Source organism: Ranitomeya imitator, chromosome 3, assembly GCF_032444005.1.
Source record: "Ranitomeya imitator isolate aRanImi1 chromosome 3, aRanImi1.pri, whole genome shotgun sequence".
Taxonomy (NCBI): domain Eukaryota; kingdom Metazoa; phylum Chordata; class Amphibia; order Anura; family Dendrobatidae; genus Ranitomeya; species Ranitomeya imitator.
In genome coordinates this window covers 152,009,876-152,032,980 of record NC_091284.1, presented here as the reverse complement: position 1 = coordinate 152,032,980, position 23,105 = coordinate 152,009,876, and the positions used below count along the sequence as shown (strand labels likewise).

Genomic DNA, 23,105 nt, shown 5'->3' with positions numbered 1-23,105 from the left:
CCACTCCTCCTGTCCTGTATATTTACACTGCACAGTACCACTCCTCCTGTATATATACACTGCACAGTACCACTCCTCCTGTCCTGTATATATACACTGCACAGTACCGCTCCTCCTGTCCTGTATATATACACTGCACAGTACCACTCCTCCTGAATATATACATTGTACAGTACCACTCCTCCTGTCCTGTATATATACACTGCACAGTACCTCTCCCCTGTATATATACACTGCACAGTACCACTCCTCCTGTATATATACACTGCACAGTACTGCTCCTCCTGTCCTGTATATATACACTGCACAGTACCGCTCCTCCTGTCCTGTATATATACACTGCACAGTACCGCTCCTCCTGTCCTGTATATATACACTGCACAGTACCACTCCTCCTGTCCTGTATATATACACTGCACAGTACCACTCCTCCTGTCCTGTATATATACACTGCACAGTACCACTCCTCCTGTACTGTATATATACACTGCACAGTACCACTCCTCCTGTCCTGTATATACACTGCACATTACCACTCCTCCTGTCCTGTATATATACACTGCACAGTACCACTCCTCCTGTCCTGTATATATACACTGCACAGTACCTCTCCTCCTGTCCTGTATATACACTGCACATTACCACTCCTCCTGTCCTGTATATATACACTGCACAGTACCACTCCTCCTGTATATATACACTGCACAGTACCACTCCTCCTGTCCTGTATATATACACTGCACAGTACCGTTCCTCCTGTCCTGTATATATACACTGCACAGTACCACTCCTCCTGTATATATACACTGCACAGTACCATTCCTCCTGTCCTGTATATATACACTGCACAGTACTGCTCCTCCTGTCCTGTATATATACATTGCACAGTACCGCTCCTCCTGTCCTGTATATATACACTGCACAGTACCGCTCCTCCAGTCCTGTATATATACACTGCACAGTACCACTCCTCCTGTCCTGTATATATACACTGCACAGTACCACTCCTCCTGTCCTGTATATATACACTGCACAGTACCACTCCTCCTGTCCTGTATATATACACTGCACAGTACCACTCCTCCTGTCCTGTATATACACTGCACATTACCACTCCTCCTGTCCTGTATATATACACTGCACAGTACCTCTCCTCCTGTCCTGTATATACACTGCACATTACCACTCCTCCTGTCCTGTATATATACACTGCACAGTACCACTCCTCCTGTCCTGTATATATACACTGCACAGTACCTCTCCTCCTGTCCTGTATATAAACTGCACATTACCACTCCTCCTGTCCTGTATATATACACTGCACAGTACCACTCCTCCTGTATATATACACTGCACTGTACCACTCCTCCTGTCCTGTATATATACACTGCACAGTACCGTTCCTCCTGTCCTGTATATATACACTGCACAGTACCACTCCTCCTGTATATATACACTGCACAGTACCATTCCTCCTGTCCTGTATATATACACTGCACAGTACCTCTCCCCTGTATATATACATTGCACAGTACCACTCCTCCTGTATATATACACTGCACAGTACCGCTTCTCCTGTCCTTTATATATACACTGCACAGTACCACTCCTCCTGTCCTGTATATATACACTGCACAGTACCACTCCTCCTGTCCTGTGTATAAACACTGCACAGTACCACTCCTCCTGTCCTGTATATATACACTGCACAGTACCACTCCTCCTGTCCTGTATATATACACTGCACAGCACCACTCCTCCTGTCCTGTATATATACACTGCACAACACCACTCCTCCTGTCCTGTATATATATACTGCACAGTACCGCTCCTCCTGTCCTGTATATACACTGCACATTACCACTCCTCCTGTCCTGTATATATACACTGCACAGTACCTCTCCTCCTGTCCTGTATATACACACTGCACAGTACCACTCCTCCTGTATATATACACAGCACAGTACCACTCCTCCTGTCCTGTATATACACTGCACATTACCACTCCTCCTGTCCTGTATATATACACTGCACAGTACCTCTCCTCCTGTCCTGTATATACACTGCACATTACCACTCCTCCTGTCCTGTATATAAACACTGCACAGTACCACTCCTCCTGTCCTGTATATATACACTGCACAGTACCACTCCTCCTGTCCTGTATATACACTGCACAGTACCACTCCTCCTGTCCTGTATATATACACTGCACAGTACCACTCCTCCTCTCCTGTATATACACACTGCACAGTACCACTCCTCCTGTCCTGTATATATACTGCACAGTACCACTCCTCCTGTCCTGTATATATACACTGCACAGTACCGCTCCTCCTGTCCTGTATATACACACTGCACAGTACCACTCCTCCTGTATATATACACTGCACAGTGCCACTCCTCCTGTCCTGTATGTATACACTGCACAGTACCTCTCCTCCTGTCCTGTATATACACTGCACAGTACAACTCCTCCTGTCCTGTATATATACACTGCACAGTACCACTCCTCCTGTATATATACACTGCACAGTACCACTCCTCCTGTATATATACACTGAACAGTACCACTCCTCCTGTATATATACACTGCACAGTACCACTCCGCCTATCCTGTATATACACTGCACAGTACCACTCCTCCTGTCCTGTATATACACTGCACAGTACCACTCCTCCTGTCCTGTATATATACACTGCACACTACCACTCCTCCTGTCCTGTATATATACTGCACAGTACCACTCCTCCTGTCCTGTATATATACACTGAACAGTACCGCTCCTCCTGTCCTGTATATATACACTGCACAGTACCTCTCCTCCTGTCCTGTATATACACTGCACATTACCACTCCTCCTGTCCTGTATATATACACTGCACAGTACCACTCCTCCTGTCCTGTATATATACACTGCACAGTACCACTCCTCCTGTCCTGTATATATACACTGCACAGTACCACTCCTCCTCTCCTGTATATATACACTGCACAGTACCGCTCCTACTGTCCTGTATATATACACTGCACAGTACCTCTCCTCCTGTCCTGTATATATACACTGCACAGTACCTCTCCTCCTGTCCTGTATATATACTGCACACTACCACTCTTCCTGTCCTGTATATATACACTGCACAGTACCACTCCTCCTGTATATATACACTGCACAGTACCACTCCTCCTGTATATATACACTGCACAGTACCACTCCTCCTATCCTGTATATACACAGCACAGTACCACTCCTCCTGTCCTGTATATACACTGCACAGTACCACTTCTCCTGTCCTGTATATATACACTGCACACTACCACTCCTCCTGTCCTGTATATATACTGCACAGTACCACTCCTCCTGTCCTGTATATATACACTGCACAGTACCACTCCTCCTGTCCTGTATATATACTGCACAGTACCACTCCTCCTGTCCTGTATATACACTGCACAGTACCACTCCTCCTGTCCTGTATATATACATTGCACAGTACCACTCCTCCTGTATATATACACTGCACAGTACCGCTCCTCCTGTCCTATATATATATACACTGCACAGTACCGCTCCTCCTGTCCTGTATATATACACTGCACAGTACCACTCCTCCTGTCCTGTATATATACACTGCACAGTACCTCTCCTCCTGTCCTGTATATACACTGCACATTACCACTCCTCCTGTCCTGTATATATACACTGCACAGTACCACTCCTCCTGTATATATACACTGCACAGTACCACTCCTCCTGTCCTGTATATATACACTGCACAGTACCGCTCCTCCTGTCCTGTATATATACATTGCACAGTACCACTCCTCCTGTATATATACACTGCACAGTACCACTCCTCCTGTCCTGTATATATACACTGCACAGTACCACTCCTCCTGTATATATACACTGCACAGTACCGCTCCTCCTGTCCTGTATATATACACTGCACAGTACCGCTCCTCCTGTCCTGTATATATACACTGCACAGTACCACTCCTCCTGTCCTGTATATATACACTGCACAGTACCACTCCTCCTGTCCTGTATATATACACTGCACAGTACCTCTCCTCCTGTCCTGTATATACACTGCACATTACCACTCCTCCTGTCCTGTATATATACACTGCACAGTACCTCTCCTCCTGTCCTGTATATACACTGCACATTACCACTCCTCCTGTCCTGTATATACACTGCACATTACCACTCCTACTGTCCTGTATATATACACTGCACAGTACCACTCCTCCTGTCCTGTATATATACACTGCACAGTACCTCTCCTCCTGTCCTGTATATACACTGCACATTACCACTCCTACTGTCCTGTATATATACACTGCACAGTACCACTCCTCCTGTCCTGTATATATACTGCACAGTACCACTCCTCCTGTCCTGTATATACACTGCACATTACCACTCCTCCTGTCCTGTATATATACACTGCACAGTACCGCTCCTCCTGTCCTGTATATATACACTGCACAGTACCGCTCCTCCTGTCCTGTATATATACACTGCACAGTACCACTCCTCTTGTCCTGTATATATACACTGCACAGTACCTCTCCTCCTGTCCTGTATATACACTGCACATTACCACTTCTCCTGTCCTGTATATATACACTGCACAGTACCACTCCTCCTGTATATATACACTGCACAGTACCACTCCTCCTGTCCTGTATATATACACTGCACAGTACCGCTCCTCCTGTCCTGTATATATACACTGCACAGTACCACTCCTCCTGTATGTATACACTGCACAGTACCACTCCTCCTGTCCTGTATATATACACTGCACAGTACCTCTCCCCTGTATATATACACTGCACAGTACCACTCCTCCTGTATACTGTATATACACTGCACAGTACCGCTCCTCCTGTCCTGTATATATACACTGCACAGTACCGCTCCTCCTGTCCTGTATATATACACTGCACAGTACCACTCCTCCTGTCCTGTATATATACACTGCACAGTACCACTCCTCCTGTCCTGTATATATACACTGCACAGTACCTCTCCTCCTGTCCTGTATATACACTGCAGATTACCACTCCTCCTGTCCTGTATATATACACTGCACAGTACCTCTCCTCCTGTCCTGTATATACACTGCACATTACCACTCCTCCTGTCCTGTATATATACACTGCACAGTACCACTCCTCCTGTCCTGTATATATATACTGCACAGTACCTCTCCTCCTGTCCTGTATATACACTGCACATTACCACTCCTCCTGTCCTGTATATATACACTGCACAGTACCACTCCTCCTGTCCTGTATATACACTGCACAGTACCGCTCCTCCTGTCCTGTATATATACACTGCACAGTACCGCTCCTCCTGTCCTGTATATATACACTGCACAGTACCACTCCTCCTGTCCTGTATATATACACTGCACAGTACCACTCCTCCTGTCCTGTATATACACTGCACATTACCACTCCTCCTGTCCTGTATATATACACTGCACAGTACCACTCCTCCTGTCCTGTATATACACTGCACAGTACCACTCCTCCTGTCCTGTATATATACACTGCACATTACCTCTCCTCCTGTCCTGTATATACACTGCACATTACCACTCCTCCTGTCCTGTATATTTACACTGCACAGTACTACTCCTCCTGTATATATACACTGCACAGTACCACTCCTCCTGTCCTGTATATATACACTGCACAGTACCACTCCTCCTGTCCTGTATATACACTGCACAGTACCACTCCTCCTGTCCTGTATATATACATTGCACAGTACCACTCCTCCTGTATATATACACTGCACAGTACCGCTCCTCCTGTCCTATATATATATACACTGCACAGTACCGCTCCTCCTGTCCTGTATATATACACTGCACAGTACCACTCCTCCTGTCCTGTATATATACTGCACAGTACCTCTCCTCCTGTCCTGTATATACAGTGCACATTACCACTCCTCCTGTCCTGTATATATACACTGCACAGTACCACTCCTCCTGTATATATACACTGCACAGTACCACTCCTCCTGTCCTGTATATATACACTGCACAGTACCGCTCCTCCTGTCCTGTATATATACACTGCACAGTACCACTCCTCCTGTATATATACACTGCACAGTACCACTCCTCCTGTCCTGTATATATACACTGCACAGTACCTCTCCCCTGTATATATACACTGCACAGTACCACTCCTCCTGTATATATACACTGCACAGTACCGCTCCTCCTGTCCTGTATATATACACTGCACAGTACCGTTCCTCCTGTCCTGTATATATACACTGCACAGTACCACTCCTCCTGTCCTGTATATATACACTGCACAGTACCACTCCTCCTGTCCTGTATATATACACTGCACAGTACCTCTCCTCCTGTCCTGTATATACACTGCACATTACCACTCCTCCTGTCCTGTATATATACACTGCACAGTACCTCTCCTCCTGTCCTGTATATACACTGCACATTACCACTCCTCCTGTCCTGTATATACACTGCACATTACCACTCCTCCTGTCCTGTATATATACACTGCACAGTACCACTCCTCCTGTCCTGTATATATACACTGCACAGTACCTCTCCTCCTGTCCTGTATATACACTGCACATTACCACTCCTCCTGTCCTGTATATATACACTGCACAGTACCACTCCTCCTGTCCTGTATATATACTGCACAGTACCACTCCTCCTGTCCTGTATATACACTGCACATTACCACTCCTCCTGTCCTGTATATATACACTGCACAGTACCGCTCCTCCTGTCCTGTATATATACACTGCACAGTACCGCTCCTCCTGTCCTGTATATATACACTGCACAGTACCCCTCCTCCTGTCCTGTATATATACACTGCACAGTACCTCTCCTCCTGTCCTGTATATACACTGCACATTACCACTTCTCCTGTCCTGTATATATACACTGCACAGTACCACTCCTCCTGTATATATACACTGCACAGTACCACTCCTCCTGTCCTGTATATGTACACTGCACAGTACCGCTCCTCCTGTCCTGTATATATACACTGCACAGTACCACTCCTCCTGTATGTATACACTGCACAGTACCACTCCTCCTGTCCTGTATATATACACTGCACAGTACCTCTCCCCTGTATATATACACTGCACAGTACCACTCCTCCTGTATATATACACTGCACAGTACCGCTCCTCCTGTCCTGTATATATACACTGCACAGTACCGCTCCTCCTGTCCTGTATATATACACTGCACAGTACCACTCCTCCTATCCTGTATATATACACTGCACAGTACCACTCCTCCTGTCCTGTATATATACACTGCACAGTACCTCTCCTCCTGTCCTGTATATACACTGCACATTACCACTCCTCCTGTCCTGTATATATACACTGCACATTACCACTCCTCCTGTCCTGTATATATACACTGCACAGTACCACTCCTCCTGTCCTGTATATATACACTGCACAGTACCTCTCCTCCTGTCCTGTATATACACTGCACATTACCACTCCTCCTGTCCTGTATATATACACTGCACAGTACCACTCCTCCTGTCCTGTATATACACTGCACAGTACCGCTCCTCCTGTCCTGTATATATACATTGCACAGTACCACTCCTCCTGTATATATACACTGCACAGTACAGCTCCTCCTGTCCTGTATATATACACTGCACAGTACCGCTCCTCCTGTCCTGTATATATACACTGCACAGTACCACTCCTCCTGTCCTGTATATATACACTGCACATTACCTCTCCTCCTGTCCTGTATATACACTGCACATTACCACTCCTCCTGTCCTGTATATTTACACTGCACAGTACCACTCCTCCTGTATATATACACTGCACAGTACCACTCCTCCTGTCCTGTACATATACACTGCACAGTACCGCTCCTCCTGTCCTGTATATATACACTGCACAGTACCACTCCTCCTGAATATATACATTGCACAGTACCACTCCTCCTGTCCTGTATATATACACTGCACAGTACCTCTCCCCTGTATATATACACTGCACAGTACCACTCCTCCTGTATATATACACTGCACAGTACTGCTCCTCCTGTCCTGTATATATACACTGCACAGTACCGCTCCTCCTGTCCTGTATATATACACTGCACAGTACCGCTCCTCCTGTCCTGTATATATACACTGCACAGTACCACTCCTCCTGTCCTGTATATATACACTGCACAGTACCACTCCTCCTGTCCTGTATATACACTGCACATTACCACTCCTCCTGTCCTGTATATATACACTGCACAGTACCACTCCTCCTGTCCTGTATATATACACTGCACAGTACCTCTCCTCCTGTCCTGTATATACACTGCACATTACCACTCCTCCTGTCCTGTATATATACACTGCACAGTACCACTCCTCCTGTATATATACACTGCACAGTACCACTCCTCCTGTCCTGTATATATACACTGCACAGTACCGTTCCTCCTGTCCTGTATATATACACTGCACAGTACCACTCCTCCTGTATATATACACTGCACAGTACCATTCCTCCTGTCCTGTATATATACACTGCACAGTACCTCTCCACTGTATATATACATTGCACAGTACCACTCCTCCTGTATATATACACTGCACAGTACCGCTCCTCCTGTCCTGTATATATACACTGCACAGTACCACTCCTCCTGTCCTGTATATATACACTGCACAGTACCACTCCTCCTGTCCTGTATATATACACTGCACAGTACCACTCCTCCTGTCCTGTGTATATACACTGCACAGTACCACTCCTCCTGTCCTGTATATATACACTGCACAGTACCACTCCTCCTGTCCTGTATATATACACTGCACAGCACCACTCCTCCTGTCCTGTATATATACACTGCACAACACCACTCCTCCTGTCCTGTATATATATACTGCACAGTACCGCTCCTCCTGTCCTGTATATACACTGCACATTACCACTCCTCCTGTCCTGTATATATACACTGCACAGTACCTCTCCTCCTGTCCTGTATATACACACTGCACAGTACCACTCCTCCTGTATATATACACTGCACAGTACCACTCCTCCTGTCCTGTATATACACTGCACATTACCACTCCTCCTGTCCTGTATATATACACTGCACAATACCTCTCCTCCTGTCCTGTATATACTCTGCACATTACCACTCCTCCTGTCCTGTATATATACACTGCACAGTACCACTCCTCCTGTCCTGTATATATACACTGCACAGTACCACTCCTCCTGTCCTGTATATACACTGCACAGTACCACTCCTCCTGTCCTGTATATATACACTGCACAGTACCACTCCTCCTCTCCTGTATATACACACTGCACAGTACCACTCCTCCTGTCCTGTATATATACTGCACAGTACCACTCCTCCTGTCCTGTATATATACACTGCACAGTACCGCTCCTCCTGTCCTGTATATACACACTGCACAGTACCACTCCTCCTGTATATATACACTGCACAGTACCACTCCTCCTGTCCTGTATGTTTACACTGCACAGTACCTCTCCTCCTGTCCTGTATATACACTGCACATTACCACTCCTCCTGTCCTGTATATATACACTGCACAGTACCACTCCTCCTGTATATATACACTGCACAGTACCACTCCTCCTGTCCTGTATATATACACTGCACAGTACCGCTCCTCCTGTCCTGTATATATACACTGCACAGTACCACTCCTCCTGTATAAATACACTGCACAGTACCACTCCTCCTGTATATATACACTGCACAGTACCACTCCTCCTGTCCTGTATATATACACTGCACAGTACCTCTCCCCTGTATATATACACTGCACAGTACCACTCCTCCTGTATATATACACTGCACAGTACTGCTCCTCCTGTCCTGTATATATACACTGCACAGTACCGCTCCTCCTGTCCTGTATATATACACTGCACAGTACCACTCCTCCTGTCCTGTATATATACACTGCACAGTACCACTCCTCCTGTCCTGTATATATACACTGCACAGTACCACTCCTCCTGTCCTGTATATACACTGCACATTACCACTCCTCCTGTCCTGTATATATACACTGCACAGTACGTCTCCTCCTGTCCTGTATATACACTGCACATTACCACTCCTCCTGTCCTGTATATATACACTGCACAGTACCACTCCTCCTGTCCTGTATATACACTGCACATTACCACTCCTCCTGTCCTGTATATATACACTGCACAGTACCTCTCCTCCTGTCCTGTATATACATTGCACATTACCACTCCTCCTGTCCTGTATATATACACTGCACAGTACCACTCCTCCTGTATATATACACTGCACAGTACCACTCCCCCTGTCCTGTATATATACACTGCACAGTACCGCTCCTCCTGTCCTGTATATATACACTGCACAGTACCACTCCTCCTGTATATATACACTGCACAGTACCACTCCTCCTGTCCTGTATGTATACACTGCACAGTACCTCTCCCCTGTATATATACACTGCACAGTACCACTCCTCCTGTATATATACACTGCACAGTACCGCTCCTCCTGTCCTGTATATATACACTGCACAGTACCGCTCCTCCTGTCCTGTATATATACACTGCACAGTACCACTCCTCCTGTCCTGTATATATACACTGCACAGTACCACTCCTCCTGTCCTGTATATATACACTGCACAGTACCACTCCTCCTGTCCTGTATATATACACTGCACAGTACCACTCCTCCTGTCCTGTATATACACTGCACATTACCACTCCTCCTGTCCTGTATATATACACTGCACAGTACCTCTCCTCCTGTCCTGTATATACACACTGCACAGTACCACTCCTCCTGTATATATACACTGCACAGTACCACTCCTCCTGTCCTGTATATACACTGCACATTACCACTCCTCCTGTCCTGTATATATACACTGCACAGTACCACTCCTCCTGTCCTGTATATATACACTGCACAGTACCAGTCCTCCTGTCCTGTATATATACACACTACACAGTACCTCTCCTCCTGTCCTGTATCCACCCCTCCTGTCCTGTATATATACACTGCACAGTACCGCTCCTCCTGTCCTGTATATATACACTGCACAGTACCGCTCCTCCTGTCCTGTATATATACACTGCACAGTACCACTCCTCCTGTCCTGTATATATACACTGCACAGTACCACTCCTCCTGTCCTGTATATATACACTGCACAGTACCACTCCTCCTGTCCTGTATATATACACTGCACAGTACCTCTCCTCCTGTCCTGTATATACACACTGCACAGTACCACTCCTCCTGTATATATACACTGCACAGTACCACTCCTCCTGTCCTGTATATACACTGCACATTACCACTCCTCCTGTCCTGTATATATACACTGCACAGTACCACTCCTCCTGTCCTGTATATATACACTGCACAGTACCACTCCTCCTGTCCTGTATATATACACACTACACAGTACCTCTCCTCCTGTCCTGTATCCACTCCTCCTGTCCTGTATATATACACTGCACAGTACCGCTCCTCCTGTCCTGTATATATACACTACACAGTACCACTCCTCCTGTCCTGTATATACACTGCACAGTACCACTCCTCCTGTCCTGTATATATACACTGCACAGTACCTCTCCTCCTGTCCTGTATATACACTGCACATTACCACTCCTCCTGTCCTGTATATATACACTGCACAGTACCACTCCTCCTGTCCTGTATATATACATTGCACAGTACCGCTCCTCCTGTTCTGTATATATACACTGCACAGTACCACTCCTCCTCTCCTGTATATATACACTGCACAGTACCTCTCCTCCTCTCCTGTATATATACACTGCACAGTATCACTCCTCCTGTCCTGTATATATACACTGCACAGTACCACTCCTCCTGTCCTGTATATATACACTGCACAGTACCGCTCCTCCTGTTCTGTATATATACACTGCACAGTACCGCTCCTCCTGTTCTGTATATATACACTGCACAGTACCTCTCCTCATGTCCTGTATATACACTGCACATTACCACTCCTCCTGTCCTGTATATATACACTGCACAGTACCTCTCCTCCTGTCCTGTATATACACTGCACATTACCACTCCTCCTGTCCTGTATATATACACTGCACAGTACCACTCCTCCTGTATATATACACTGCACAGTACCGCTCCTCCTGTCCTGTATATATACACTGCACAGTACCTCTCCCCTGTATATATACACTGCACAGTACCACTCCTCCTGTATATATACACTGCACAGTACCGCTCCTCCTGTCCTGTATATATACACTGCACAGTACCGCTCCTCCTGTCCTGTATATATACACTGCACAGTACCACTCCTCCTGTCCTGTATATATACACTGCACAGTACCACTCCTCCTGTCCTGTATATATACACTGCACAGTACCACTCCTCCTGTCCTGTATATATACACTGCACAGTACCACTCCTCCTGTCCTGTATATACACTGCACATTACCACTCCTCCTGTCCTGTATATATACACTGCACAGTACCTCTCCTCCTGTCCTGTATATACACACTGCACAGTACCACTCCTCCTGTATATATACACTGCACAGTACCACTCCTCCTGTCCTGTATATACACTGCACATTACCACTCCTCCTGTCCTGTATATATACACTGCACAGTACCACTCCTCCTGTCCTGTATATATACACTGCAGAGTACCACTCCTCCTGTCCTGTATATATACACACTACACAGTACCTCTCCTCCTGTCCTGTATCCACTCCTCCTGTCCTGTATATATACACTGCACAGTACCGCTCCTCCTGTCCTGTATATGTACACTACACAGTACCACTCCTCCTGTCCTGTATATATACTGCACAGTACCACTCCTCCTGTCCTGTATATATACACTGCACATTACCACTCCTCCTGTCCTGTATATATACACTGCACAGTACCACTCCTCCTGTCCTGTATATATACACTGCACAGTACCGCTCCTCCTGTTCTGTATATATACACTGCACAGTACCACTCCTCCTCTCCTGTATATATACACTGCACAGTACCTCTCCTCCTCTCCTGTATATATACACTGCACAGTATCACTCCTCCTGTCCTGTATATATACACTGCACAGTACCACTCCTCCTGTCCTGTATATATACACTGCACAGTACCACTCCTCCTGTCCTGTATATATACACTGCACAGTACCGCTCCTCCTGTTCTGTATATATACACTGCACAGTACCGCTCCTCCTGTTCTGTATATATACACTGCACAGTACCACTCCTCCTGTCCTGTATATATACTGCGCAGTACCACTCCTCCTGTCCTGTATATATACTGCACAGTACCACTCCTCCTGTCCTGTATATATACACTGCACAGTACCACTCCTCCTGTCCTGTATATATACACTGCACAGTACCGCTCCTCCTGTTCTGTATATATACACTGCACAGTACCTCTCCTCCTCTCCTGTATATATACACTGCACAGTATCACTCCTCCTGTCCTGTATATATACACTGCACAGTACCTCTCCTCCTGTCCTGTATATATACACTGCACAGTACCGCTCCTCCTGTCCTGTATATACACTGCACAGTACCACTCCTCCTGTCCTGTATATATACACTGCACAGTACCTCTCCTCCTGTCCTGTATATACACTGCACATTACCACTTCTCCTGTCCTGTATATATACACTGCACAGTACCACTCCTCCTGTCCTGTATATATACTGCACAGTACCACTCCTCCTGTCCTGTATATATACACTGCACAGTACCACTCCTCCTGTCCTGTATATATACACTGCACAGTACCACTCCTCCTGTCCTGTATATATACACTGCACAGTACCGCTCCTCCTGTTCTGTATATATACACTGCACAGTACCGCTCCTCCTGTTCTGTATATATACACTGCACAGTACCACTCCTCCTGTCCTGTATATATACTGCGCAGTACCACTCCTCCTGTCCTGTATATATACTGCGCAGTACCACTCCTCCTGTCCTGTATGTATACACTGCACAGTACCACTCCTCCTGTCCTGTATATATACACTGCACAGTACCACTCCTCCTGTCCTGTATATATACACTGCACAGTACCTCTCCTCCTGTCCTGTATATACACTGCACATTACCACTCCTCCTGTCCTGTATATATACACTGCACAGTACCACTCCTCCTGTCCTGTATATACACTGCACAGTACCGCTCCTCCTGTCCTGTATATATACATTGCACAGTACCACTCCTCCTGTATATATACACTGCACAGTACAGCTCCTCCTGTCCTGTATATATACACTGCACAGTACCGCTCCTCCTGTCCTGTATATATACACTGCACAGTACCACTCCTCCTGTCCTGTATATATACACTGCACATTACCTCTCCTCCTGTCCTGTATATACACTGCACATTACCACTCCTCCTGTCCTGTATATTTACACTGCACAGTACCACTCCTCCTGTATATATACACTGCACAGTACCACTCCTCCTGTCCTGTACATATACACTGCACAGTACCGCTCCTCCTGTCCTGTATATATACACTGCACAGTACCACTCCTCCTGAATATATACATTGCACAGTACCACTCCTCCTGTCCTGTATATATACACTGCACAGTACCTCTCCCCTGTATATATACACTGCACAGTACCACTCCTCCTGTATATATACACTGCACAGTACTGCTCCTCCTGTCCTGTATATATACACTGCACAGTACCGCTCCTCCTGTCCTGTATATATACACTGCACAGTACCGCTCCTCCTGTCCTGTATATATACACTGCACAGTACCACTCCTCCTGTCCTGTATATATACACTGCACAGTACCACTCCTCCTGTCCTGTATATACACTGCACATTACCACTCCTCCTGTCCTGTATATATACACTGCACAGTACCACTCCTCCTGTCCTGTATATATACACTGCACAGTACCTCTCCTCCTGTCCTGTATATACACTGCACATTACCACTCCTCCTGTCCTGTATATATACACTGCACAGTACCACTCCTCCTGTATATATACACTGCACAGTACCACTCCTCCTGTCCTGTATATATACACTGCACAGTACCGTTCCTCCTGTCCTGTATATATACACTGCACAGTACCACTCCTCCTGTATATATACACTGCACAGTACCATTCCTCCTGTCCTGTATATATACACTGCACAGTACCTCTCCACTGTATATATACATTGCACAGTACCACTCCTCCTGTATATATACATTGCACAGTACCGCTCCTCCTGTCCTGTATATATACACTGCACAGTACCACTCCTCCTGTCCTGTATATATACACTGCACAGTACCACTCCTCCTGTCCTGTATATATACACTGCACAGTACCACTCCTCCTGTCCTGTGTATATACACTGCACAGTACCACTCCTCCTGTCCTGTATATATACACTGCACAGTACCACTCCTCCTGTCCTGTATATATACACTGCACAGCACCACTCCTCCTGTCCTGTATATATACACTGCACAACACCACTCCTCCTGTCCTGTATATATATACTGCACAGTACCGCTCCTCCTGTCCTGTATATACACTGCACATTACCACTCCTCCTGTCCTGTATATATACACTGCACAGTACCTCTCCTCCTGTCCTGTATATACACACTGCACAGTACCACTCCTCCTGTATATATACACTGCACAGTACCACTCCTCCTGTCCTGTATATACACTGCACATTACCACTCCTCCTGTCCTGTATATATACACTGCACAATACCTCTCCTCCTGTCCTGTATATACTCTGCACATTACCACTCCTCCTGTCCTGTATATATACACTGCACAGTACCACTCCTCCTGTCCTGTATATATACACTGCACAGTACCACTCCTCCTGTCCTGTATATACACTGCACAGTACCACTCCTCCTGTCCTGTATATATACACTGCACAGTACCACTCCTCCTCTCCTGTATATACACACTGCACAGTACCACTCCTCCTGTCCTGTATATATACTGCACAGTACCACTCCTCCTGTCCTGTATATATACACTGCACAGTACCGCTCCTCCTGTCCTGTATATACACACTGCACAGTACCACTCCTCCTGTATATATACACTGCACAGTACCACTCCTCCTGTCCTGTATGTTTACACTGCACAGTACCTCTCCTCCTGTCCTGTATATACACTGCACATTACCACTCCTCCTGTCCTGTATATATACACTGCACAGTACCACTCCTCCTGTATATATACACTGCACAGTACCACTCCTCCTGTCCTGTATATATACACTGCACAGTACCGCTCCTCCTGTCCTGTATATATACACTGCACAGTACCACTCCTCCTGTATAAATACACTGCACAGTACCACTCCTCCTGTATATATACACTGCACAGTACCACTCCTCCTGTCCTGTATATATACACTGCACAGTACCTCTCCCCTGTATATATACACTGCACAGTACCACTCCTCCTGTATATATACACTGCACAGTACTGCTCCTCCTGTCCTGTATATATACACTGCACAGTACCGCTCCTCCTGTCCTGTATATATACACTGCACAGTACCACTCCTCCTGTCCTGTATATATACACTGCACAGTACCACTCCTCCTGTCCTGTATATATACACTGCACAGTACCACTCCTCCTGTCCTGTATATACACTGCACATTACCACTCCTCCTGTCCTGTATATATACACTGCACAGTACGTCTCCTCCTGTCCTGTATATACACTGCACATTACCACTCCTCCTGTCCTGTATATATACACTGCACAGTACCACTCCTCCTGTCCTGTATATACACTGCACATTACCACTCCTCCTGTCCTGTATATATACACTGCACAGTACCTCTCCTCCTGTCCTGTATATACATTGCACATTACCACTCCTCCTGTCCTGTATATATACACTGCACAGTACCACTCCTCCTGTATATATACACTGCACAGTACCACTCCCCCTGTCCTGTATATATACACTGCACAGTACCACTCCTCCTGTCCTGTATGTATACACTGCACAGTACCTCTCCCCTGTATATATACACTGCACAGTACCACTCCTCCTGTATATATACACTGCACAGTACCGCTCCTCCTGTCCTGTATATATACACTGCACAGTACCGCTCCTCCTGTCCTGTATATATACACTGCACAGTACCACTCCTCCTGTCCTGTATATATACACTGCACAGTACCACTCCTCCTGTCCTGTATATATACACTGCACAGTACCACTCCTCCTGTCCTGTATATATACACTGCACAGTACCACTCCTCCTGTCCTGTATATACACTGCACATTACCACTCCTCCTGTCCTGTATATATACACTGCACAGTACCTCTCCTCCTGTCCTGTATATACACACTGCACAGTACCACTCCTCCTGTATATATACACTGCACAGTACCACTCCTCCTGTCCTGTATATACACTGCACATTACCACTCCTCCTGTCCTGTATATATACACTGCACAGTACCACTCCTCCTGTCCTGTATATATACACTGCACAGTACCAGTCCTCCTGTCCTGTATATATACACACTACACAGTACCTCTCCTCCTGTCCTGTATCCACCCCTCCTGTCCTGTATATATACACTGCACAGTACCGCTCCTCCTGTCCTGTATATATACACTGCACAGTACCGCTCCTCCTGTCCTGTATATATACACTGCACAGTACCACTCCTCCTGTCCTGTATATATACACTGCACAGTACCACTCCTCCTGTCCTGTATATATACACTGCACAGTACCACTCCTCCTGTCCTGTATATATACACTGCACAGTACCTCTCCTCCTGTCCTGTATATACACACTGCACAGTACCACTCCTCCTGTATATATACACTGCACAGTACCACTCCTCCTGTCCTGTATATACACTGCACATTACCACTCCTCCTGTCCTGTATATATACACTGCACAGTACCACTCCTCCTGTCCTGTATATATACACTGCACAGTACCACTCCTCCTGTCCTGTATATATACACACTACACAGTACCTCTCCTCCTGTCCTGTATCCACTCCTCCTGTCCTGTATATATACACTGCACAGTACCGCTCCTCCTGTCCTGTATATATACACTACACAGTACCACTCCTCCTGTCCTGTATATACACTGCACAGTACCACTCCTCCTGTCCTGTATATATACACTGCACAGTACCTCTCCTCCTGTCCTGTATATACACTGCACATTACCACTCCTCCTGTCCTGTATATATACACTGCACAGTACCACTCCTCCTGTCCTGTATATATACATTGCACAGTACCGCTCCTCCTGTTCTGTATATATACACTGCACAGTACCACTCCTCCTCTCCTGTATATATACACTGCACAGTACCTCTCCTCCTCTCCTGTATATATACACTGCACAGTATCACTCCTCCTGTCCTGTATATATACACTGCACAGTACCACTCCTCCTGTCCTGTATATATACACTGCACAGTACCGCTCCTCCTGTTCTGTATATATACACTGCACAGTACCGCTCCTCCTGTTCTGTATATATACACTGCACAGTACCTCTCCTCATGTCCTGTATATACACTGCACATTACCACTCCTCCTGTCCTGTATATATACACTGCACAGTACCTCTCCTCCTGTCCTGTATATACACTGCACATTACCACTCCTCCTGTCCTGTATATATACACTGCACAGTACCACTCCTCCTGTATATATACACTGCACAGTACCGCTCCTCCTGTCCTGTATATATACACTGCACAGTACCTCTCCCCTGTATATATACACTGCACAGTACCACTCCTCCTGTATATATACACTGCACAGTACCGCTCCTCCTGTCCTGTATATATACACTGCACAGTACCGCTCCTCCTGTCCTGTATATATACACTGCACAGTACCACTCCTCCTGTCCTGTATATATACACTGCACAGTACCACTCCTCCTGTCCTGTATATATACACTGCACAGTACCACTCCTCCTGTCCTGTATATATACACTGCACAGTACCACTCCTCCTGTCCTGTATATACACTGCACATTACCACTCCTCCTGTCCTGTATATATACACTGCACAGTACCTCTCCTCCTGTCCTGTATATACACACTGCACAGTACCACTCCTCCTGTATATATACACTGCACAGTACCACTCCTCCTGTCCTGTATATACACTGCACATTACCACTCCTCCTGTCCTGTATATATACACTGCACAGTACCACTCCTCCTGTCCTGTATATATACACTGCAGAGTACCACTCCTCCTGTCCTGTATATATACACACTACACAGTACCTCTCCTCCTGTCCTGTATCCACTCCTCCTGTCCTGTATATATACACTGCACAGTACCGCTCCTCCTGTCCTGTATATGTACACTACACAGTACCACTCCTCCTGTCCTGTATATATACTGCACAGTACCACTCCTCCTGTCCTGTATATATACACTGCACATTACCACTCCTCCTGTCCTGTATATATACACTGCACAGTACCACTCCTCCTGTCCTGTATATATACACTGCACAGTACCGCTCCTCCTGTTCTGTATATATACACTGCACAGTACCACTCCTCCTCTCCTGTATATATACACTGCACAGTACCTCTCCTCCTCTCCTGTATATATACACTGCACAGTATCACTCCTCCTGTCCTGTATATATACACTGCACAGTACCACTCCTCCTGTCCTGTATATATACACTGCACAGTACCACTCCTCCTGTCCTGTATATATACACTGCACAGTACCGCTCCTCCTGTTCTGTATATATACACTGCACAGTACCGCTCCTCCTGTTCTGTATATATACACTGCACAGTACCACTCCTCCTGTCCTGTATATATACTGCGCAGTACCACTCCTCCTGTCCTGTATATATACTGCACAGTACCACTCCTCCTGTCCTGTATATATACACTGCACAGTACCACTCCTCCTGTCCTGTATATATACACTGCACAGTACCGCTCCTCCTGTTCTGTATATATACACTGCACAGTACCTCTCCTCCTCTCCTGTATATATACACTGCACAGTATCACTCCTCCTGTCCTGTATATATACACTGCACAGTACCTCTCCTCCTGTCCTGTATATATACACTGCACAGTACCGCTCCTCCTGTCCTGTATATACACTGCACAGTACCACTCCTCCTGTCCTGTATATATACACTGCACAGTACCTCTCCTCCTGTCCTGTATATACACTGCACATTACCACTTCTCCTGTCCTGTATATATACACTGCACAGTACCACTCCTCCTGTCCTGTATATATACTGCACAGTACCACTCCTCCTGTCCTGTATATATACACTGCACAGTACCACTCCTCCTGTCCTGTATATATACACTGCACAGTACCACTCCTCCTGTCCTGTATATATACACTGCACAGTACCGCTCCTCCTGTTCTGTATATATACACTGCACAGTACCGCTCCTCCTGTTCTGTATATATACACTGCACAGTACCACTCCTCCTGTCCTGTATATATACTGCGCAGTACCACTCCTCCTGTCCTGTATATATACTGCGCAGTACCACTCCTCCTGTCCTGTATGTATACACTGCACAGTACCACTCCTCCTGTCCTGTATATATACACTGCACAGTACCACTCCTCCTGTCCTGTATATACACTGCACATTACCACTCCTCCTGTCCTGTATATATACACTGCACAGTACCTCTCCTCCTGTTCTGTATATATATACACTGCACAGTACCACTCCTCCTGTCCTGTATATATACTGCACAGTACCACTCCTCCTGTCCTGTATATATACACTGCACATTACCACTCCTCCTGTCCTGTATATATACACTGCACAGTACCTCTCCTCCTGTCCTGTATATATACACTGCACAGTACCACTCCTCCTGTCCTGTATATATACACTGCACAGTACCTCTCCTCCTGTCCTGTATATATACACTGCACAGTACCACTCCTCCTGTCCTGTATATATACTGCACAGTACCTCTCCTCCTGTCCTGTATATATACAATGATGCAATGAAAGGCTTGCGCATCGCTCTCGCATAATTGGCATATAAGGGGTTGACTTATATAAAGCCCCTCTGTAGAATGTACAATAGCTATCACTCATGTAAGAAGTGAAATCCGGCATTGTACTATATCTATATTTCTCTACTGTATCTGTGCATCATGAATCGTGGTGTGTGTTAAAGGGGCTCACTGGGACTCTTTCGCCCGGTGCCCTCAAGAACCTGGAGCCGGCCCTGAGTAGTTATAGAATAAAAGAACAATTTACATTTTACTCAAAAATATACCTATAAAGAGAAAAATCAGACAAAATGAACATTATGCAGTGGTCTCTTAATTTTTGCCAGAGCTGTTTACCTGCGTTCAGTATATGGAAGGTTGGCAGAAGGAGTTGACCGTCTTTTGCTCTCTTTGATATTTATTTTGGGTCTAGCTGGCTGGGTACTATTATTGCAAGATTAATCATTTCATTTTCTGTGTATTTAAAATTCTCATACATCGTTTTTATTTTACAGGCATTAAATAGATGGCTGTTTCACCATTTCTACTTTTGGTCCTCGTTTTTTTTTCATTAAATGAAGCAACTTCCCAAAAGCCAAGCATACTATTGTTGTTGGCTGATGACCTCGGAATTGGAGATGTTGGTTGCTATGGGAATACCACTATCAGGTAACATATTAGAGGATTAGTTTGGCTCGCATTTGACATTCTCATATGAATTAGGTGGGTAACATTTTATAGATTGCAAATTGATTGAAAAAAATATATAAATAAACTCTCCCTTCTCCTTATTCAATGGCATCAAGTGAAATGTTCCCTCTTACATTAAAATTTGAGAGTCCACATTGGTTGATACATTTTAACCCCTTATTGATGGGAGCTTTTTTCGTTTTTTGCGGTTTCGTTTTTGCTCCCCACCTTCTCAGAGCCATAACTTTTTTTATTTTTCTGTCAATATGGCTCTGTGAGGGTTTATTTTTTGTGGGACGAGTTGTACTTTTGAAATACACCATTGGATTTACCATATCTTGTACTAGAAAACAGGAAAAAATTTCAAGTGCGGAGAAATTGCAAAAAAAGTGCAATCCCACACTTGTTTTTTGTTTGGCTTTTTTTCTAGGTTCACTAAATGCTAAAACTGATCTGCCATTGTAATTCTCCAGGTCATTATGAGTTCATAGACACCAAACATGTCTAGGTTATTTTTTATCTAAGTGGTAAAAGAAATTTCAAACTTTGCCAACAGAAAAAGAAAAATATGCAATTTTCCAAGACCCGTAGCGTCTCCATTTTTCATGATCTCGGGTCGTGTGAGGGCTTATTTTTTGCTTGCTGAGCTGAAATTTTTTAATGATACCATTTTGGTGCATTTTAATGCAATGTCGTGGCGACCAAAAAACGTAATTATGGCGTTTTTAATTTTTTTCTCGCTACGCCATTTAGCGATCAGGTTAATCTTTTTTTATTGATAGATTGGGCAATTCTGAATGTGGAGATACCAAATATGTGTAGGATTGATTTTTTTTGTATTGCTTTATTTTGAATGGGGCGAAAGGGGGGTGATTTGAATGTTTATAATTTTTTTATTTTTTTCATATTTTTTCAAACTTTTTTTTTCCTTTTGCCGTGCTTCAATAGCCTTGAGAGGCTAGAAGCTAGTATAGCCTGATCGGCTCTGCTGCATAGGAGTGATGCCCAGATCGCTCCTATGTAGCTGAATTGCAGAATTGCTATGAGCGCCGACCACAGGGTGGCGCTCACAGCAATCTGGCATCAACAACCATAGACGTCTTCAGAAGACCTCTGGTTGCCATACCGATGCATCGCTGACCCCCGATCACGTGAAAGGGGTCAGCGGTGCACGCATTTCCGGCCCGATGGCCGGAAGCGCTTGTTAAATGTCACTATCAGAGCTTGACAGTGGCATTTAACTAGTTAATTGGCACGGGCGGATCGCGATTCCA

At 45.3% G+C, this 23,105-nt stretch overlaps 1 protein-coding gene across 1 annotated transcript in view; it reads left to right on the top strand.

The window, feature by feature from the left end:
- Positions 1–23,105, top strand: part of LOC138671967 (arylsulfatase H-like) — a 130,234-nt gene that overhangs the window by 34,739 nt on the left and 72,390 nt on the right. Inside the window, exon 2 of the mRNA XM_069760072.1 lies at positions 21,657–21,810. Coding sequence (XP_069616173.1) covers positions 21,668–21,810 — 143 coding nt within the window. The 5' untranslated portion in view covers positions 21,657–21,667. The remainder of the gene's footprint in view (positions 1–21,656; positions 21,811–23,105) is intronic.